At 34.0% G+C, this 19,631-nt stretch overlaps 2 protein-coding genes across 12 annotated transcripts; one reads left to right on the forward strand and one right to left on the reverse strand.

The window, feature by feature from the left end:
- Nucleotides 1–1,489: 1,489 nt before the first annotated feature.
- On the forward strand, nt 1,490–12,762 carry LOC123312409 (GTPase-activating protein skywalker). 11 transcript variants are annotated; one of them, XM_044896812.1, is made up of 12 exons: nt 1,496–1,934; nt 2,168–2,402; nt 4,258–4,392; nt 4,500–4,704; nt 4,927–5,051; nt 5,118–5,264; nt 5,394–5,747; nt 6,192–6,221; nt 7,802–7,960; nt 9,675–9,892; nt 10,458–10,608; nt 11,343–11,509. In XM_044896812.1, the coding sequence occupies exons 2-11, from the start codon at nt 2,232–2,234 to the stop codon at nt 10,600–10,602; spliced, it is 1,689 nt and encodes a 562-aa protein (XP_044752747.1). In that variant the 5' UTR covers nt 1,496–1,934; nt 2,168–2,231; the 3' UTR covers nt 10,603–10,608; nt 11,343–11,509. The 11 variants fall into 11 exon arrangements, with proteins under 11 accessions (XP_044752749.1, XP_044752751.1, XP_044752744.1 ...); XM_044896817.1 differs by lacking the exon at nt 10,458–10,608 and adding an exon at nt 6,848–6,934 and having other exon boundaries at nt 1,498–1,934; nt 11,343–12,762; XM_044896809.1 differs by having other exon boundaries at nt 1,494–1,934; nt 4,927–5,264.
- Nucleotides 12,763–12,898: 136 nt separating this feature from the next.
- Nucleotides 12,899–19,438, reverse strand: LOC123312410 (lysosome-associated membrane glycoprotein 1-like). Its single transcript, XM_044896818.1, has 6 exons — nt 19,268–19,438; nt 16,284–16,646; nt 15,917–16,138; nt 15,617–15,811; nt 15,142–15,277; nt 12,899–13,377 (listed from the first exon to the last, which is right to left on the reverse strand). Exons 1-6 carry the CDS (start codon nt 19,317–19,319, stop codon nt 13,314–13,316), a joined length of 1,032 nt encoding a protein of 343 aa, XP_044752753.1. The 5' UTR covers nt 19,320–19,438; the 3' UTR covers nt 12,899–13,313.
- Nucleotides 19,439–19,631: the final 193 nt, after the last annotated feature.

Here is a 19,631-nt window from a genome sequence, read left to right on the forward strand (position 1 = left end):
GAATGGGGGGAATGAATATATTACTATTATCATCATATTGCTTGTTGACACACAATGATGATGAAAAAATCATTGCATATTCAAATCTGACAAATTTTTCCTTCATTTCAGTTGAAAACTGAATTGATAACTTCTTCTCTTAAAATGTCACTTCCTGGTTTCACTTGCTATAACAGTTGCTGAAACATTGGTGTTGGATTATATAATAAATAATATTAAATAATAAATTTACAATATTATTGAGATATTCTACCAAATATCTACTGAATCATCCCTTTCTATTGATGAATAAAACTTTGCTGTAAAGTATATAAATCTTCAGGAGTGTAAATTTCATTTTCATTCATATGACTCAAAAATGATTCAGGTCATTGATCGGAGATTTTCTTCCTTATTAGATCGCATAAAATATTTGAAAAATCTTGAGCTTATCCTAAATCTCAAGACAATGAATTTTGGCCTTGATCCTTCACCCTATCTGGCTCTTCGATTATCTGGAGAATCGACCCATGGCAAGTGATGTTCATCGCTTTGTAACGTCCTTAATGCGACATTGCCAGACTTACGCGCCCTAATTTCCTGAAAATAGTCTTGCTTGTTCCACTCGAGTAATTCGAGAACAGGAACTAGGTACTCGAGGATCTTATCGTCTGAGTTTTTTCCAGGAGTTTTGACAATAGCTCTCTCCTCGAGGGTTTAGAACTCGAACCCTTCTACAAATTTAATAGGTCTTGATAGGAATAAAAATATGAAATAAACGGATAAATGTGATATCTCTTTTAAGACTATTTCAATTTGGTGAGAAAAGTTGGTGAAAATCTCTGTATTGAATTATATTTTACATATACACAAATTTTCTACCACTGGCAGTGAAAAACCACTCTTCCTTTTACACCATCACATTGTTCGGTTCGATAATTTTGCTGATGTGAATTATTTTCAGAGAACTCATGCTATTTTTGTTGGACTATATAATTTTGAAATGGATTTTCATTAGGTTCAGCCACATCAATCAAAAAATTGCACAACACAACATGTATGCAGAAAATACATATACCAATTTTTACATTGCTGCAATTCGACAGCCAAAATAAACGAACAAAATATGAAAGCTATTTTTCGAGAAGAGCCTTTCTTCCATTCAAAATGTACCGCGCTTATGACTCATATATGATCATAGAATAAATGATTTTTCTGAAATTTTCTCCGGAAAATGTTTTTTTTTTTCAAAATCGGATATTTTTCCTGTTTTTGCTCACAATGTGAAATAAGTACCTGAACGAAATTGGTTGGCATCATCTAGCTTTAGCTCTGCTTCGCATAAAATGGCGCCAAATTCAAATTTTCAGCCTTTATATCTCAATTTTCTCATCGTTAAATGCATGGCGAGCTTTAGATAAGTCGTCCGTTGGCTTGTTTCGAGCAGCAAGGTTATCAAATGCTTCGAGCTGTGTACGTGAAATGTCAGTTGCTCGGGGAACCAGTAAATATTCTGTGGTTAGGTCGCGTTCGGTCTGCTACAGTTGTTCATTTCTGTGAACTTGAGAACATTCTATGCTGAATAATGATTTGGGAACGAAAGAAATGAAAGGTGTTGGTTTTGTATTTTTCTCCCTACAACATTCGACACTCGACTCGCTATGCAATTTTGACTCGTGACTTGATCGTCTTGTACTTGTTTATTTGCACGGACAGTGAGGAAAATCACGAAAGCAACTAAATCAGTTCCGGTTTTGGATAGAATGCGATGTGCGCTTCAAAAAAATCAACAATAAATACTGAAAACTTTGTAGTTGACGAAAAAACCGTTCCTCTCCCGTGAATCCTCGAAAATTTGCTCCAAAGGAAAACAAATAGCAGAGTACAATAGCCATTTTCCTAATAGGATTTATGGAGGAAACCTGTTTATCGTAGGATTTTTCGCGTTGGGAAATGTAAGTTTGAAAGATTCATTCACTGATTTACTTTAATTGAGTGACAGGGGTGTTTGCCGTGAAATTTGTATAATTCTGTCGTTTGTAACCAGTGCAGAGAGATGAACCTAATTATCTGATTAAAATCAATTATTAATGTGTCTTATTGGAGGTCAGATTTATTATGAGCCTGATGCGACTATTCGCCTCGCTTTTTTGTTTGAAATTCCGCTAATTTTTTGTTTTCTTTGCAGATCTAAATATGGTACAAGATCTGACCTAGGTAACCTTTGATTTTGGGGGCTTCAATAGACAGGAATGCCAATGATGCCCTCAGCGCTGGAAGAGGCAGAAGTTAGTAATGTGTTCACCTCTTTAGTTAATCCCACTGGGATCACCATTGTACCTTGTAGTCCTACTGCAAAGCCTCTTAAGACAATCACTGATGTGAAGACCGCCTTACAGCAAGGACGAAAACAGGACTTGAAGGTATTATGATATATTGTGTAAATGCTGCAACCCCACCTAAGGGGAAATCACCTATCAAGATCCAATTATAACATTCAATTACAGCTTTCTTCCAAATTGGATCCAATAATCTCTGAATTCGTGATGAATGCTTCATTTTTCTTTTGTGGAGTGTTCCTAGAACCCATTTAATTTCATTATAGTATGATGAACCCTGTTTATTTTTTTCTGTGATCAAATTGCATTCATATGAGTCATGTTTCTTGGAAAAGAATTTTTAACTCGCATGGTATATTCTTTTGGAACTTTTTCAAATCTTGAGGTGTTGGAATTATTGAGCTAGATAGTTGCTTTATCTGAAGGACATCATGTTGGAATAAACAATAAATAAGTTTAGTTTTTGTTTTAATTTTTATTGACAACTTTGAAAGATATTTTGCATTTAGGAACTTAAGTAGTTTTATAAATTTTAGTTGACTCAAAAACTCAAGAAATGGTTTTAATCTCTCCAATGATTAGCATGAATTTTTAAAAGAGAAAGACAATTCCATTCCTAATGGCAAATAGTAATTTGCAATAAAATCGAATAGTTTTAGAGAAAATCTGAAATAAATAAATCTTGAGGTATTTTAAGCATTACCAAATGTAGATCATTATACTTCAGCATGAAACTTTCACTTCTACGAGTTACTAATTAAAATGTTATTGAACATTTGCCAATGTCCTTTTTGGAGTAACGATCAAATTTGTTGTATAAATACTGGCTATAATTGAAGGTTTCGGAATTTTTCTCTTTGATAAACAGGACTACACCATGTGGAATTGATATTGGGAAATTCTTTGGGGAATTTTGGATTTTAGTTCTTTAATCTTTTTCTGAGAGCATGTTGGAATAACTTTATAGCGAGATTCTGTATATACTGCATGGAAAAAGTTATGCCTCTTATCACCTGAGTTAATTTATTTCTCATTCACCTTAATTTTTGAAAATTGCCAATCAGTCACAGGATCAAATAGCATTGATATTGAATCCCAGTTTTGCTTTAAGTGAATGAGCATATGTATTAAAAATTTTATTACCAGGTTGTAAAATTTTTTGATAAGATAAGGAGTTTAATTAATTTTCTTTATAACTTTTTGACAAATTGAATTCATAACAGATTATGTGTTTTAATTGTCTTATCACCTATCACATGCTTTATTTCTTCTGAGTTTATCATAATTTGATGTATTCATTAACAAATATTTTCCTGTTGTGTGGTTTCCACTGGATTAAGAATTCATTTTATCGATGGCATTATCTTTTTCATTTGAGCCTTTTTTTGTTGTTTTATCCCTGGTTTGTTGTGGTTTATCTTAACATTGTAACTATTCATGCTTTCTGAAGTCAAAACGTAAGTTACAAAATATTTCTAGTGAATATCAGGTGTGCACTTGTCTTACCCTTATATGAGATTTTTTTTAATTTTTCAACACTTTTAGATGAACCAAGGTACTTCATTATAAGTTTCCCAAAAATTAATTATCGAGTACATGCGACCTGATTCTATGATATACTTTCTGTGTTGATTCCTAATAATTTTGTGTTAAATAAATTGAGGCAATGGTAATAATAAATAATTTTCATTGCAGGGTGCTGGAAAATTGAAGCTTATCTATGTCATGTCTTTTGTGCTGATCAATGTATCATTACGATCATTTAACCCTAACCCAATGTATTTTCATTTTATTAAATACTTTGCAGCTATTAGATTTTTTAGCGGTTTTGAACGTTTTGCATTGTTTAATTGTATCCTCCCTTCAGATGAATTTTCTGCAATCAATATATCTTATTATTGTATGTCCATGTTTTTGAATTTTGAATTTAAATTTTCAGTATATACTCAGAAACAATGCCTGGCCAGTGGATCATCCAATACGAAACCAGTTGTGGCCTTTACTCTGTATGCAACACCAAAATGAAAAGTCATCGAATTCCATTGAGGGATTTTACTGGGAGATGGTCAAACAGGTTAGTTGAATTGAAACACAAAGATTCAAAAATTGAATCACTTACATGCAGAGGAATCCAAGTACTTATTTTGTGCCTATTTAACTTATTCCATTCTTTCTTTTCAGGTTTTTGGAACCATGGAATTGCCTGACAAACCCATCAATCTGCCACCGTTTGTGGAACCCTCTCACTGCCATTCCTACTACCTAACGCACAAAGGTAGAGCAGCAGTAGACAGAGTAGTTTCTGTGCTTGGATATGCGTATCCAGATATTGTGTACAGCCCTACCATATATTCAATATGCGCTCTTCTTCTTCACTTCATTTCAGGTAATGCATAAAAAATCAGTCAGTAAAATTGACTCAATACTTTAAGTTTCCGGATATGTACATATAATGTACCCAGGTCCCATATAAATGCGGTAATTTGGCAGTTTATCTTCGACATAGATCTCTATCTGGTGCGCCACCTGGTGTCAATTTTTGTAACTAGAGTTAGTACACCGTTTTTTGCCTACATCGAGAAATGTTTGACAATTTCTTTTGTTACAGAGGAAGAATGTTACAACTGCATGGTTTGCTTAGTCGTTTGCAAAGAAAAAACCTTCATCACCCAAACTAAACTCTTATACGAAGTGACCTGGAAGACTGTGATGCAGATCAGTAAAAAACATGTGGTAGGTGCGCTCAGACGACGAGAAAACTGGAGAAACTCTATGTTTTGTTTCCTGTTTTGGTTGCAGAAGGGACCGGCTGTCTTTCTGCAACGACACTGCAATAGTGCCAGGGCAGAAAGAATTTATGTCGATTGGATATGGTGGATATTTCAGGGGCTGCCATTTCAACATCTCATACGTATCATGGATTGCTTCTTCCATGAAGGAATAAAGGTTGGTCCAATTTCACACTTTGACATTTATGTCAAAAATTTAGCTGTCATTTTTGACAGATGACAAATGATTGATCAAATTTAAGGTTATGTTAGAGGCTACTACTTAATCCATATCCATGTTTTTCAGGTATTCTACAGGACTGCAATGGCAATACTCATACTATTCTACAAGAACTCATCGGCCCCAACCAGCGAATACCAGGCCGAGATACAGAAGAACGGGGTGGAGAGCGCCCTGCTCAAATTTTGCAAGGAGATGCCGGTGACGCCGCAGAAATTCCTCAAGGTGGCCTTCGGGATCAGGGGCTTGAGCTCGGCCTACATTTCTCGAGTTTTCATCAGGACGGAGATGGTGCTAAAAAGTAAGACTGTGATTAGTGGATCGAGGCAGCTTGTCAGGTCTAGGTCGAGCGAAAATCTGCCGAACAGCCAGAGTCAGAATAACATACAGATGGTGTCCCATACCTTGACAATCAGGGAGGTAAGTGTTTCTTCTGTGTTGAGTGGAGGATACTTTGTGTTTCTCATAACAAATCGGTGTTGCTAATTATTGCCCTTAAGTTACACTGAATTCAAACAGGGTAACTTAGGTGAAGGATCCTATAAATTTAAAAAAATTAAGAACAAAATTTCTGTTTACGGTCTGAAACGTGACAATCTGCGTTTTCAACTCCTCTGTGTGAAAAATTGAATGATTTCAAAAAAATTAAAAAAACTTATGACTTTCGGAATGTTGAACATTTTTATTTGGATAAAATCTATGATCCTTTTATTGTACCACTATTCAAACAAGTAATTTTTTCAAGTTATGTTATTATGCCACATTATTTCAATTGGCGATAAAGTTGTATTCCAAATATTCCATCTTATCCCTTGAAACTTTGAAGTGTTCAATAATATCTCCTCCCTTCGTTTTGCATTTCAGAGAATGCCCGAAGAGATGTACGATGATATGGTATCGTATTAGTTTTTTTTTAGTTCAAACTGTGTTCGCTCTGCCATATTGATTGTTGGCCTTTGTTCCGTTTCATTCTTGATGGGCTTTCAGTATCGTTCATTCATTTCTCTCAGAATAACTCTCTGATCGTTCCATATTTTGGGCTGGGGAAAGGGGGGCCCCTGAAGTTTCAGTAAAAAATATTTTTCGAGCATTTTTAAATGTCCCAAAAGTACAAATACTCACTCCAAATGGGTATTTGTGACTTATTTTCAAGCTAAAATACATGGAAATCTTTTAATTGTGGAAACCTTCCCCCAGCTCTCTCGCTTTGACTCCTGCGGCTACTCAGACATCATAAGTGAAAAAAAGCAGATTTGTTACCTGCTCTATTCACATGAATGTAAAATAACACCACTTTAGTACCCCATTGGATGTTGTGATGTATTGCACCACTAACTTTTTGAATAATGAAAAAGGATCATAGCCCCAACTCGCAAAATTCCCGAAACCCAGTCATGCCCGAGCAGATTTCTGTATTAGAATCGGATGGTTACTTGAGTTCATTGAAAAAATCCCGAGAAATTTTCTTAATACAAAAAATTGATAGAAATATTTCTGTCTCTTTCCCATGCTGCGAAAAGGGAGCTCATTCTCCAGGTCCACGTACTCTGTCAATGGGAATTTTTCCCGTGCAGAATGTGGAATCTGTTATTCTTGCTCAGGAAGATGTAAGTTATTGCACTCAAATTATGTGGTTTTCGTTGTTCCTTGGAGAAAGAATTCCGGTTTTTTTTTCTGTCGGCACCGTTGGTCCTGTCAATTTTTGTTTGTATATTTTGTTTTTTCCGTTTTTTATTCTATTTTTTTCAGGGTTGGTAAGAAGGAAATATTTTTTTGAGTTTCAGAGGAATCGATTGTGGGGATATTAAAAAAATACTTTCAAATAGTTTTTGATAATTTTGAGGAATATAAATATAAGATTTCAAGAAATTTAAATATGCATGAAAATATAAATAAGAGAATGCAAAAATAATGATGAATAATTATGGGGTTGCAAATGACTATAATAAAAAAATAATTTTTACTAACCGAGTCACTGCATATTGACAATAAAATGAACACTATACTAACAATGAATTAAATTTTTATAATTTCATGAAGTCAACGACTTATTTTCATCAATGTGGTGTTATCAGATTAATGAATATTAATATAAATCATTCATTGGGCAGATTTACATGTTTAAGTTTTTCGGGAGGGTTGAAAATGTGTAATTTTGTAGATTTGGACTTGTTCTATTCGAATTTCAACTTTCACCCTAAAACATTGATTAAAAAAAAGGTTTGGACATCAATTGTAGGAAATTTTCTTAAGTTCAATTCTGTATATTACTGATTTTGTCGTTGAATAAGTTGGGGAGAGGAGATACCGTCCAAAACTTGGTTTTAGGCGCTATTTTTTGTAACGCAGTTTACCAATCATTATCGGGTTCTCGGCCTGATCGCCGTTTCTGTTTTCATCGTTCGCAATTTTGCTGGGTTCCGCATTTCGACAAAACTACCTTACCGTCCATTACGTGATTATTTTCCATCCAGCTTCTAACACTGTGGTCTTGGCTGCCGGTTCGCATCACCATGTACACCCCCATCCTGCTGTATACGACAGAGGAACACGGATGCTCGCTTACCACATTTTACGTGAGGGTTGAACAGCATGAGCCCACCCTGCTGCTCATTAAAACCTGCAACAACGAAGTAAGTAGACACTGGGTAAGGTGGCATGTTTTTTTGGGCTTGAGGTAGTTTGAAACTGTATCACGGAAAAGGTAAGAAGTTTGGGAGCATGCAAAACGTTTTGTCTCTTTTCTGTTGTGAGAATCACCAAAAGACCAAAAGTGAAACTAATGGAGGAAAATCCTCTCGAAGGTGCTGTTGAAGATTGTAATACTCTGTATCAAAAGAATATGTATATATAACATTTTTTTCAATTTTGTAGTATAATTAGTGGTTAGGTATGTTGTCACCAGAGGGCGGTGAACTGGCTGATGCCATGAATGTCGTTTTATTGTCTGGTAGAAAGGTTAGGTTATAGAGAGATCACAGAGTTCTACTTTTCGGTAGAACTTGCTGCATGTAACATTATGTTATAAGTTTTGGTTGGAATAAATCGATATTGTGCGCCTGTCGACTTTAACACATGATGTTAGACTGTTCCATCCTTTCTGTCAACACAGGCATGTAGGTTCAAACGCTCGTAGGAAAAAATTGTTCCTAACACGTGCGCTAAGTTCGTCTAACCTTTCTGGTTGCGGACAATCAATACTTCGCGCACTCCTTAGGAAAGTTAATATTTCTGCACGGGTTGAGGAAAAGTGTAACTTCAGTCACTCTCGTCGATCAAACTACAATGTCTTATACTTCACAAACGGTTACTTACTCACCTATGAAGCTATTTCAAAGCACATACGCTTATACAACGAAAAGACGAAAAAAAAAAACCTGCACGTTATTTACCGAAGGTTGAAATGTCTACTACTCTCCAAACTTTAACATAGACGCACGCTGTGATACCGAGATTGCGTTTGGTGCTCTGGCACTTCTAATCTAACATTTCGTGATCATTTTCTCATGTACGACTTAAAAAATGGTAATTGAGGCAACAAAAACTTAATGACTGTTTTCATCTCCTTCGATGTGCTAGCGGAATAAAAAAAATAATGACATCTTGAATAATGAAGGTGTGACATTGAATTAAGAACATTAACGGTGGGTTTTATAAATCTTTCCGGAATGAAATCACCAAAACTTTTTCATTCCTTATTACAGAGTGTAAAAAGTAACCCACAGAATTCATATCTTCGGTATTTTGTAGAAAAATGCTGGAACGAGTCAATTTTAATTTTAAATTGCGCAACTCTTCATGTATAATCGAGGAGTTTTGAATGGCAACCCTAACTTTTTGCACCAAAAATGAATAGTTTTAAAGTTTTTTACCAACCATCCATTAGGAAAATCTTTTGGTGGTTCACATTGTAGTGTTGATTCGTGTTTTAAGCTAAAATGTCAATAACAAATTAGATACAGGGTTTTTTTAAAGGAGAGAACTCAATCAAAATGAAATGTTACCAAAAATCGCCTTAAAATATTCAAGATGAGTTCCACCTCCTTTTGAAAAAGAGACTCACCTTTGAAACCGCCCTGTATGTACATTTTTATGAATCTTAAAAACTTTATGATGTGCATTTTTTTTATGCATGTAAATAATCCGAACTAACTTGGTAGGGGTATTCTGACTTATTCTCTAATATGTATATGTAGTTTTTGGAGGTTTATAGCAGTTAGAACCTTAGAGCTTGGTTCAGGAAAAACCTTTTCGGTTACACAAGTTGAATACATCCGCCGAAAAAGTATTGAGAAATGTCTCGAATTAAAATACTCGACAACGGGATCATTAACCCTCGTTTTCCAGGTTTTTGGTGCTTATTGCTCGTCGAGATGGTGCGAGAGGAACCAGAAAGATCAGAGGGGCAACAGGCAAGCCTACTTTGGCACGGGGGAGACCTTCCTGTTCTCCCTCTATCCCGAACGTGCCAAATACCCATGGGTCGGTATCGATGCCGACAGGGTCGAACACGGGGCAGAACTTTTCATGGCTGCCGACACTAAAATGATAACGATAGGCGGAGGGTAAGTCGAAATTTGTAGGTCTGAATTTGAAGCGAGCGTAGATATTTCGAAAAATTATTTGAAAGAAACTCAGCTGAAACTGTGAAACTTGTTCAGAAATGGGCAAAAGAATGAGTTAGATAAGGGAATAAACATTTAGATTTCTCATATTTAAAAAAAATGTGGAAAATATTGAAACTTTTGAAACAGTCTCAAAATGTCTGAACTCCCTCAACTTTTGTGGATCAGTCTTGGACTTAATTCAGTAAATCTAAGACAGTTTCATTTCTGTAAAGCTCGGACATATCGATTAATATTTTAAATTAAATCTTTTCGATGTAAGAAAATGTTACTCAGCGTGTCCCAAATTTTAGATATGACATTATCGATAATGTAATTAAATGGAAATTCTTATTCCTTGTATTTAAAAAACACCTACTTCGAAAACGAAGGAATCAAATGAACTAGTTCGTCAATATACCAAACAGATCCCAATTTGATGACTTGATAATTCTTTTTTAGAATAGATCTCTAGGGACCAGTTTCCCGAACTGATCCGGCTCTTTATTCGTTTTTTCCTTTCCAGTGACGGCCAAGCAATTTGGATCGACGAAAACATCCGCTTCGGAAAAAGTGACGCTTGTTCCACGTTCAATAACCCTCCTCTGTGTCCTGGCGGAGACTTTGAGATCAGGGTTTTGGAGGTGTACGGATTCAAAATGAACGATTAGAATAAAGTATGAACATATATGCACATCAGATATGCACCCCACTGCGATCAAATGAAAATGGCTTCAACTCACTAAGGGAGCAAAGGGTTTATCTGTGCACGCATCAAATATTGAGATTATGTGCTTAATTGTCGAATTTCCTCATTCTGTGGCTTGTCGGTCTGCAATTCCTTCTGGAGGCTTTGTCTCGTTGAGCTTTTTGTCAATTTCCAACCCTTTAAATGATTCACTGAGCAGTATTTTTTCTGATAGTGATCTCTTCTTCTGGAACAGAATGAATAAGTGTCGAGTCGTATGTTGATTGTATGAATGTAATATGAATGAGCGATTGGAAGTGATAGTTCAAACAAACTATCAAGTTAACATCATTCTTTAAATTTCTACTCTACTAAACTTTTTCTTTAAGCATATTCTCTGTCTTTTAGATGTTCGTATTGCATGATATCAGCAACATAACTACTGAATGATTACGAAATAGTTTCTAATCTGTTTTTATTGCCTAGTAAATACATAATTTACTCCCGCAGGTTTGAACATTCTCTTCCAATGTCAAATTAGTAATGAAAAAAAATTTAAGGCGATTGCTTCATCCATCCAGTTGAATAGAATTATTTCGACTGTTTTTACTATTCTTCCACAAATAATATGGATAAAATCGAAGGTGGAGAGATTTTATGTTCCCATTCAAGGGGATCGTTCATAATTTAAATTCAAACGTTACTTTTGATTTGCTTTTGCAGAGAGGGACAGGCAATCTGGATGGACGAGAACATCAGATTCGGTAAGACGGATCGTTGCACGACCTTCAACAATCCACCGCTATGTCCCAAAGGAGACTTCGAAATACGAGTATTGGAAGTTTATGGATTCGCCACTGAACAATGAAAACATACATCGTTTTATTCAACTTTTTGTGTATTTTATGTTATTCCCACCTGTCTTGAAATGTACCTGGATTTGTAATTTGACATTTTCATTCCAGTGATAGACGAATTTCCAGAGATTTAATTTTGACGGTTGGTAGGTCTTGTAATGTTATTCCATTTGTTATGGAGTTTAGAGCAGCTATGATGAGTTGGTGTAGCTGCAAAAGAGGTTTGATGATCCTACCTAGGATTATCAAGATTTGAATGAACAGACTGAATTTATCGTTCATAAATTTAAAATACTCGTTTTTTTCAGGAGAGCTGACTCGAACTCGAAAAATTATCACTTTTGCGTTTGCTAACAGAGTATTTCAAGTAATTTCAGTTGTATTTGGTATCTAGTCAATATTATCACAATGCAATAATGTAGTTTTTTCGGAAACACCTATCAATCATTACAAAGGAAACGCTTAATATTCACGAGATATATTTGAAGTTTTTCAGTGGCGTGAAACACAAGATTTTTTGGGATGTCAATTGTGACTGCTTGATCAAGTGTTATTATATTATATTCCCAATGTTATCTTTTTATTTATATTATTGAATTATTGTCGGTGATATGCATGAACTGTACACCTGTATTTGTATTACTGGAAGGTATTAGCTCTTTGTGAATATATTACTCTTTTTAAAATCTCTGGAGAATCGCCTGTTGTGCTTGAGCAATCATTGTCATTAAAAGCGTGATTATTCGTGTGTGAATGACGAAAGTACTAGATTTCTAGTCGTAGTAGTGTATTATTATTGTTAGTTGTTATAAATGTGTATAAAATCAAACTAGTGCAATATTTTATTTATTGTATTCAATTACAAACATGTATATATTAGTTAACGGTTATTGTTAATTTTATTTCATATATTTTAACTGAACTACTTAAGTGAAACAATGTGCCACAATGTAGTTTATCAAATTTACGATCATTGACCTGTTCCACAGTTAGTTCTTTGTGACTAGAATATCCATTTTGATTTATTGTCAAATTTTTAATTTTAAGTTGACCTGTGACTAATTCTTATCGAACTTTTTTATTCTATTTTTTATAATTGAACGTCGTTAGATGTGTTCTCATCAATTTCATTGAAATATTATGACTTGGTGTTGAAATTTTAGAACATATCATGTCATATTCATTTCAAGAACAATTATTCCCAAAATATTTAGCTTTGAGCTTATTGCTTGTAAATGTATTTCCTGATGTTTTTCATGTTAAAATGAAATAGATCGTTTACTATAGGTATTTTTTCTTTACTTCACTCAGAAAACGGTTTGCACTACGGGACACTTCTTTTCTAGGTGGTTGAACTGGTATATATAAAAAACACAATTTTAATAGAAAACGCACTTCCATAAATATAATAATACAAAATACTGTACTATATTTCATTTATTATAAACATCTAAATTCATAAGGAAAACACTGATGACTAACTTCAATACATATTCACTAAATTTGCAGTCATTTCCCTAGATTAACTATGATATATATGATAATAGAAAAAAATAAACAAAGTAATGGCTAACAAAAAAAAAACGTGGAATATTTAGCGATGCTTTATAAATCATTAGGAAATGTGTCGTGCTCAAAAGCAGAGGTAATATTGTGACGAGTTAATACAATTTTAAATTGTAATTGTCAATTCTAGGAGACCTACAGAAATTGTTTATCACTATTTATGAAAAAATATTTCATCTCTAAATTATAAATTTACAGAAGGCCTTAGTGCTTGATAAGCAATTATCACTCACATATCACATATATTTTGCGTCATAATTTGTTCAACAAATCAGCGAAAGCATGACAAAGTCTTCATAGGAATGTAATCCTCTTCTTGCTTGTTTTCCGCAAACCTAAACAAAAATAACGGTAAATGTAGATATTTGTAGCATAACAAGCGTTTTGATCATTTTCATTATAAAATAATTTTTTTTATTAAAAAAAAGTGACTTTGAGTATGTAATTGCTTTTGCATAGTGGAAAACAAGATTAAAATAACAATCAACTAAGTACTAACTTGAGTTACAAAAATGGACACCAGGTGATCCAAATAAACTGAATACACTTATTCGAGCTTATTATGAACTGCAAACTGTAGCATGTTAACAACAATTTTCTTTAATCGTTTTTTCGATTTTCACCAAAATCAATAAGCTTAGTAATGTAACAGTCCCGTATTAAAATTATTAGCTTTGCAGGAGATGTTGCTTGTTAAGAAGAATATGATGGTCAATATCTAACTAGAACCTGAAATTATTCATCTAACTTACCTGAAAAACATCTTTTTTTCAAAAAATTCATTAAATATGTGGTATGCAATGAGAAATGTTTGCATAATTATATACATTTGTGGTAGAAGGCATAATATAAAAAAAAGATTGCAATATTTATGGCAATTTCACAATATAAATTTTTCCATTGTGAACACACATCACATATTGCATCATCCAAATAATAAATGGTAAAAACGCATCTATTGATCATTATTCTCCTTCATTTGTTCAGAAGCAATCAAAAGCTACATTGACAGACATCTATCTATCTTTCATATAGATCATTTTCAGCATCTGTATGAAGAATAGCCAGCAGTAACTAACTTAAATTGAGAAAAAAGGCATAGGGTCCCAATAAAACGAAAATCATATGCCAGATTCTTTATTGGGTGATGAATACACTTCATAACAAAGGATCACAGTCTATCACACTTATGACACAATCTTAAGAAACCTGGCAAGATACAAAATATAGAATTTATAACTATTTAACTAAAACATGTTTTTTTCCCAATAAAGTTAGTGAAGAATTTTTGGTTCATACTAATTGTTTACAATCAGCCAAAAGCAAAATAAATCCAACAGAAAACTAAATTTAAAAGCAATTGAAGTGTATGATTGTCAAATGAAGGTGAATAATGTTAGATATAAGTTGGGAAGAACTAACGTCTAACCTCTGAAAGAACTAACCTAAAACGGTAATAATTCCAAAAATACTCACTAAACCGAATAATTCTGATTTCTGTTGGAGTTATTTCATTGCTATTGAAATATATCTCTTGAATCATCTATATGGATGAATAGAATTTAGCAACTTTGAGTGCATGAAATTAAAATCTAGTGCAAATTTCGATCAGAAAGCAGATTTTTAAGCCTTTTGATTTCATTGAATGAAAATAGGAATATTTCAATAAAATAATTATATCACTTGAAAAACATATCATTGATGTTTTCCATTTAAAACTAAATAGACTAAAAGAAACACTAAACAGATTTCATAAAACTTAACCTAGAACTTATGTTTGGAGATATTTATTTTTTGATCATTACTAGCAAAAAATAAAGGTAATCAAACTCCAATTATTTTTTCCTGTACAAATATACCAGGCAAAACCATCACCACAAGTTATGAAAAATATTATTTTTTGCCAGTCTTGTTGTCTTGATGGGGTGAAAATGTAAGAAAACTGGAGTACTGAAAGCTATGTATATATTCGAGTAGTTTATACTCCTTCATTACTGAGAAACTATGACGACTACAGATAAGTTTATAGAATAGAAAGAAAAAAAAAACTATTTTTCATGTAAGGATTACAGATTTAATGTTCGAAATTAGAAACTCACATTGAGAGGTATCCTCTTGCCTGAGATCTCCTACGACCATACAAGTAGGCCAAAAGTACGATCACTACCAAGGCAGCTAGAGCACAGCCAACTGCAATAGGGACTATGTCGGGTGTAGAACTGATGCAGTCGATTGCTACAATAAAATTTCGATATTAGTTTATACTAGTTATAGGGATAGATATAGCCAATAAAAGAAAAGCGATAAAATTCGTTAGAATCGAAAAAAAAAGCCTAAAATATGCGAAAACGATAGGCCATTGGTTATTTTCAATCGTAAATGCCCAGTCCAATGTTACGCTCATGCGAGTGCCGTTCTCTGGCTTTTTTTTTATTTCAGACGTTAATCTGGCAGCCTCAGACGGTTTCTTCACTTGACACATGTCATGTTGTAGTAGTTGTAGTAAATTTAAAAAAAATCAAACAGGAAAGTTTCATTCAAGCAAACCCCACTGAAGAGGAATAAATAGCTCACCGTCTCCAAAGTCCGTACTATTGGATGTTCTGAATGCCTGAATTTGAAGATGGCTGACTTTCAACGTTGCTTTGCAATTACTGTCATTTTTGGAGTTGGTCAAAGTGAGTGTTTGATCCTTATTGCATTTGTATGAATGTTTCAGAGGAGCTTCAAACACACTACGGTTGTACATGAAGTTCATGGGGTCTGTATCTGAAAATAAAATTCTGTTATTTACAATTTCTCTGTTCTATATGAAATTCAGAAATATTGGTTGGCAATTCCGAAACAGAAGCAAAATACAAATTGATACTTTACCATGCAGTCCATTTAGATTCACAAGAATATTATCGAGGGAGATTTGAGAGGTATTTGTGTTATTGAAGAAACTGAAAGTGATGGAGTTGGTGGAGTTCCCATCTGTCCACGTTAGAAGAAGAACGTTTCTTTTGTCATTATCGCAAGTACCGTTAGCTGTGGCGTTAGCTGGAACGTCCAAAACAGCTTTTGTAGTTTTGTTTTTCTCTTCATAGTCGACCTCTGAAAAATAAAATAAAGCAATTAATGATTTATTGAACTCTAGATTCTTTCAATTCATGCTATAGAACCGTTGCGAAAAATTCTACATTCCCTTAATGTAAATTAGATAACATAAGCTGGTAGAATATGGATATAGCACTCTCACCTATCTGTAATGCCATTTTGGACATGATGCATTTTATGTCGGTGCCAGGTTTTGTAATATTCCAGCTTCCGACAACCGGATCGCCAGGATTTGGCGCAGGTGTTGTTGATGGGGGTTTTGCAGTTGTGGTGGGTACAGGAGTGGTCTTGCTGGTTGTTGGAGGAGCCTTAGTAGTTGTTGGTTCTGTTGTTGTCGTTGGTTTTGTGGTGGTTGTAGTTGGTTTTGTCGTGCTGGCTGTTGTGGGTGCAGTGGTGGGGGCCGGGGGAGTTGAAGGTTTTGGTGTGGAAGTTGGGGTACTTGTTGGAGGTGCAGGGGCCGGCGTAGATCCATTTCCAGGGGGACCAACTGGGACTACCTGGATGGCTGAGAAGAAAAATTATTTTCAATTAATTCAAAGCTTGATGCAATTTTACATATTGGTGTTATTAGTGATCTTTTGATTGCTGAAATTCATTTTGCAGCTGAAAGGGATAAAAAAGATATTATAATCGCCAATATTCGAATGTCAAAGTATTAACATAAAAAACAAAAAAATTGTTGAATTGAGCATAATAATTAATCATAATTTCAATTGAATGTCAACAGTTTAATTACAACGTCGCGTAAAGACATTTCTGCTTTCGCAAAAACTGTGGTCATAAAAATAACCCCCCCTAGCCAAATTTCAAATTGGGGCAGGAAAAACATCACTCGACAAATATCGATTAAAAACTAAGATACCACAATGAAATGAATCTCTTTCTTCAGTCTTTGCATGCTCATACCAAATTCTGATACATATAATAATAATTTTTTTCCCAACCGTTTTGTTCATTAATATCCCAAGTTTTCAGCATGTCTTATATTATGTTGCATAGTTTCCTATAGATGAATTTATTCTTACTCAATTTGAATCAAACTAGAAGTTCGAATAGCGTATCAACTTCCATATTGGATTTTTATCTCTTGCAGGAGTTTTAACAAATGAATCATCCGATTACTGGTAATTTTCATGATATCCAGAGTATCCAGTTCCACTATCAACCGTCACTTCGTCAGAAGTAGAGTTGTTACAAACCGATAAATGCAATGATTATATACCTACATCATACAAAATATAATCAAAATACGTATCGCATAAGCAGCATAGAATGAAGCGATATCAATTTCACACAATATTTGTTTATCATTTCCCTCAAAATTTAACCATTTCAAGCGGAGCCGTAGAGCAGAATTAAGTGTGGGAAAGCAAAAAAATATATTTTTCACATATATTCGTGAAATATTTTTTTATTATTTATTATTTATATTTTCACCAAATCAATATTTCTGACTGTGGAAAACCATTGTGAAAACACAGTTTCCACTCCACTACAAGTTTGATTTCAGGTGCAAATTAAGGAAAAGAATCGACTGAGAGTGAAAGTTTCAAGGAATTGGACCTAGGAACTGATTACCTATAAATATTGCGGCGTTTTCAATGTTATATAGAATTTCAGTCTCTATTCAGGAAGAATTAACCACTTCCTTATCTTCTATTAGAATGAAAGAATCAATTGAACAGGTTGTTGTCCTCTTTCATGAATTCGTTTCGAGTCACGTAGAGAAAGTGTAACTAAATTTCATTTCGCAAATTGCGCATATACATATAAGTTTCAGTTCTTAAGCTGCATTCACAATCAATTCGCGGGCCGAAGTGCACTTCGGCACGAAATTTACCATTCGCAATAATCTTGGAACCATATACTCAAATGAATCAAAAATGTAACTGATCAAAACATAAGCATCAGCATCATCTATAGCCGGCACGAAATTCCTTGCCGAAGTGATAGTTTGCGACTTGCAAAAAATTTGGTCTTGAATTTCATTGTGAATGGTAACGGAGAACGCCATCTGCTAAGCTTCCGTGCCGAAGTGCACTTCGGCCCGTGAATTGATTGTGAATGTAGCTTTAGAACTATGTGTCTTTGTTGAATCTAAGCTGAATTTCATTGCATTTTTATCATTTCTTCTAAATACCTATAAATCAGTCGCTGCAAATTCATCAGTTTTATAATCTCTATTATGAAAAAAACATCATCCGAGTTCATCTGCATTTATAATCCCTTTACTCAAAGCCTCCAAAAAGGAAGAATCTAATATATCTAGGAACCCGTCTGTCCAGATTCTAAAAGCTTTGTGGACATTCATAAAAATTTTTCATTATCTCTTAAAGAGGAAATATGATTTTAGATGAAGTTACAAGTTTTAGAGTAGTGATTACTACTAGATGATTCATTATAGGCATAAGCGATAAGTAAATCAACAAATAAACATATCAGAAGCATACTAATAAAAAGTTTATTGGATTATTAAAAATATATATATAAGAATCTTTTAGCTGATTTTTCCATTCAGATCTAAGTATGTACAAATATCCATAGGTACCAGTATGAAAAGTACGGGGAAACAAGAATCATTTCAATGTTGCGAATGAGATAAGAATTCAACCTATTTTCACGATACGTTCTCGACTCCTATTAATATTATGCTACCAACAAAGACGGAAATAAATTCCCAGAAATTCAACGGCGATAATCCAATTGCAACAACCTTGAACAACACCATCCTATCAAAGTAGTTGGAGAAAGACAAATAGCTTATTTAGCTTCTAAGATATCATCCTGGAGTTTGATCTCATGGCATAAACGAAAAGAATCCACAACCCTATTTTTTACACAATCTGTTAGCAATATAAAGGAAGGGGTGTCGGAAATATTAATCGTTACTTTTCTAGCTCTTGATAAGCTATAAAATGTATTTATAAGTATCGTCATTTCGTATGCTAACAATTGATCCGTTCTAACTGATGAACAAATTGGAAATTTAAGATTTCACAAACCGAAATTTTTGCATGAATTAAATATCACATCATGAATAAGTGACCCATTGAATCATTGGAACTCAAACAATGCTTAAAGATCATTGACCAATATTCTGTATGAACATTATCAAGTAACACCTACCTTCAGTAATAACGCACAGTACCAAAACGAGGATGAACTTAAACAGTTTCATATTTTTTAATTTACCACTATTACTTGTGGCGCAATATCTTCAAACGTTTCTATTTACAATTAAATTATACCTCAACAGTTCTTACTTCTTTGTCACTGAATGACAAGACAGAAGACGGATGTTGATTTGAAGGGAATCCCGATGAAGGGATACCAACCTGTTAAATTAATAAATATTATTTTAACTGATATTTATCACTTGTATCACATTCTTGACATATGGCGCAGACCTAGATCAAGTACTTTTTGTTCAAAAATTTTAATTACAAAATTTTCGGAACCATAACAGAAAATATAATCTAGGAACCTGCAA

This window comes from Coccinella septempunctata, chromosome 4 (genome assembly GCF_907165205.1).
Source record: "Coccinella septempunctata chromosome 4, icCocSept1.1, whole genome shotgun sequence".
Classification (NCBI taxonomy): domain Eukaryota; kingdom Metazoa; phylum Arthropoda; class Insecta; order Coleoptera; family Coccinellidae; genus Coccinella; species Coccinella septempunctata.

Excerpts from the sequence above, each read along its gene's own strand:
- LOC123312409 (XM_044896807.1), top strand. The coding sequence starts at position 2,232 with ATGCCAATGATGCCCTCAGCGCTGGAAGAGGCAGAAGTTAGTAATGTG. Across the intron at positions 4,393-4,499 it reads ACTGGGAGATGGTCAAACAG|GTTTTTGGAACCATGGAATT; the intron begins GTTAGTTGAATT and ends CTTTCTTTTCAG. Across the intron at positions 4,705-4,926 it reads TCTTCTTCACTTCATTTCAG|AGGAAGAATGTTACAACTGC; the intron begins GTAATGCATAAA and ends CTTTTGTTACAG.
- LOC123312410 (XM_044896818.1), bottom strand. The coding sequence starts at position 19,319 with ATGAAACTGTTTAAGTTCATCCTCGTTTTGGTACTGTGCGTTATTACT. Across the intron at positions 15,812-15,916 it reads GAATCTAAATGGACTGCATG|ATACAGACCCCATGAACTTC; the intron begins GTAAAGTATCAA and ends TTTTATTTTCAG. Across the intron at positions 15,278-15,616 it reads TAGTACGGACTTTGGAGACG|CAATCGACTGCATCAGTTCT; the intron begins GTGAGCTATTTA and ends ATTTTATTGTAG.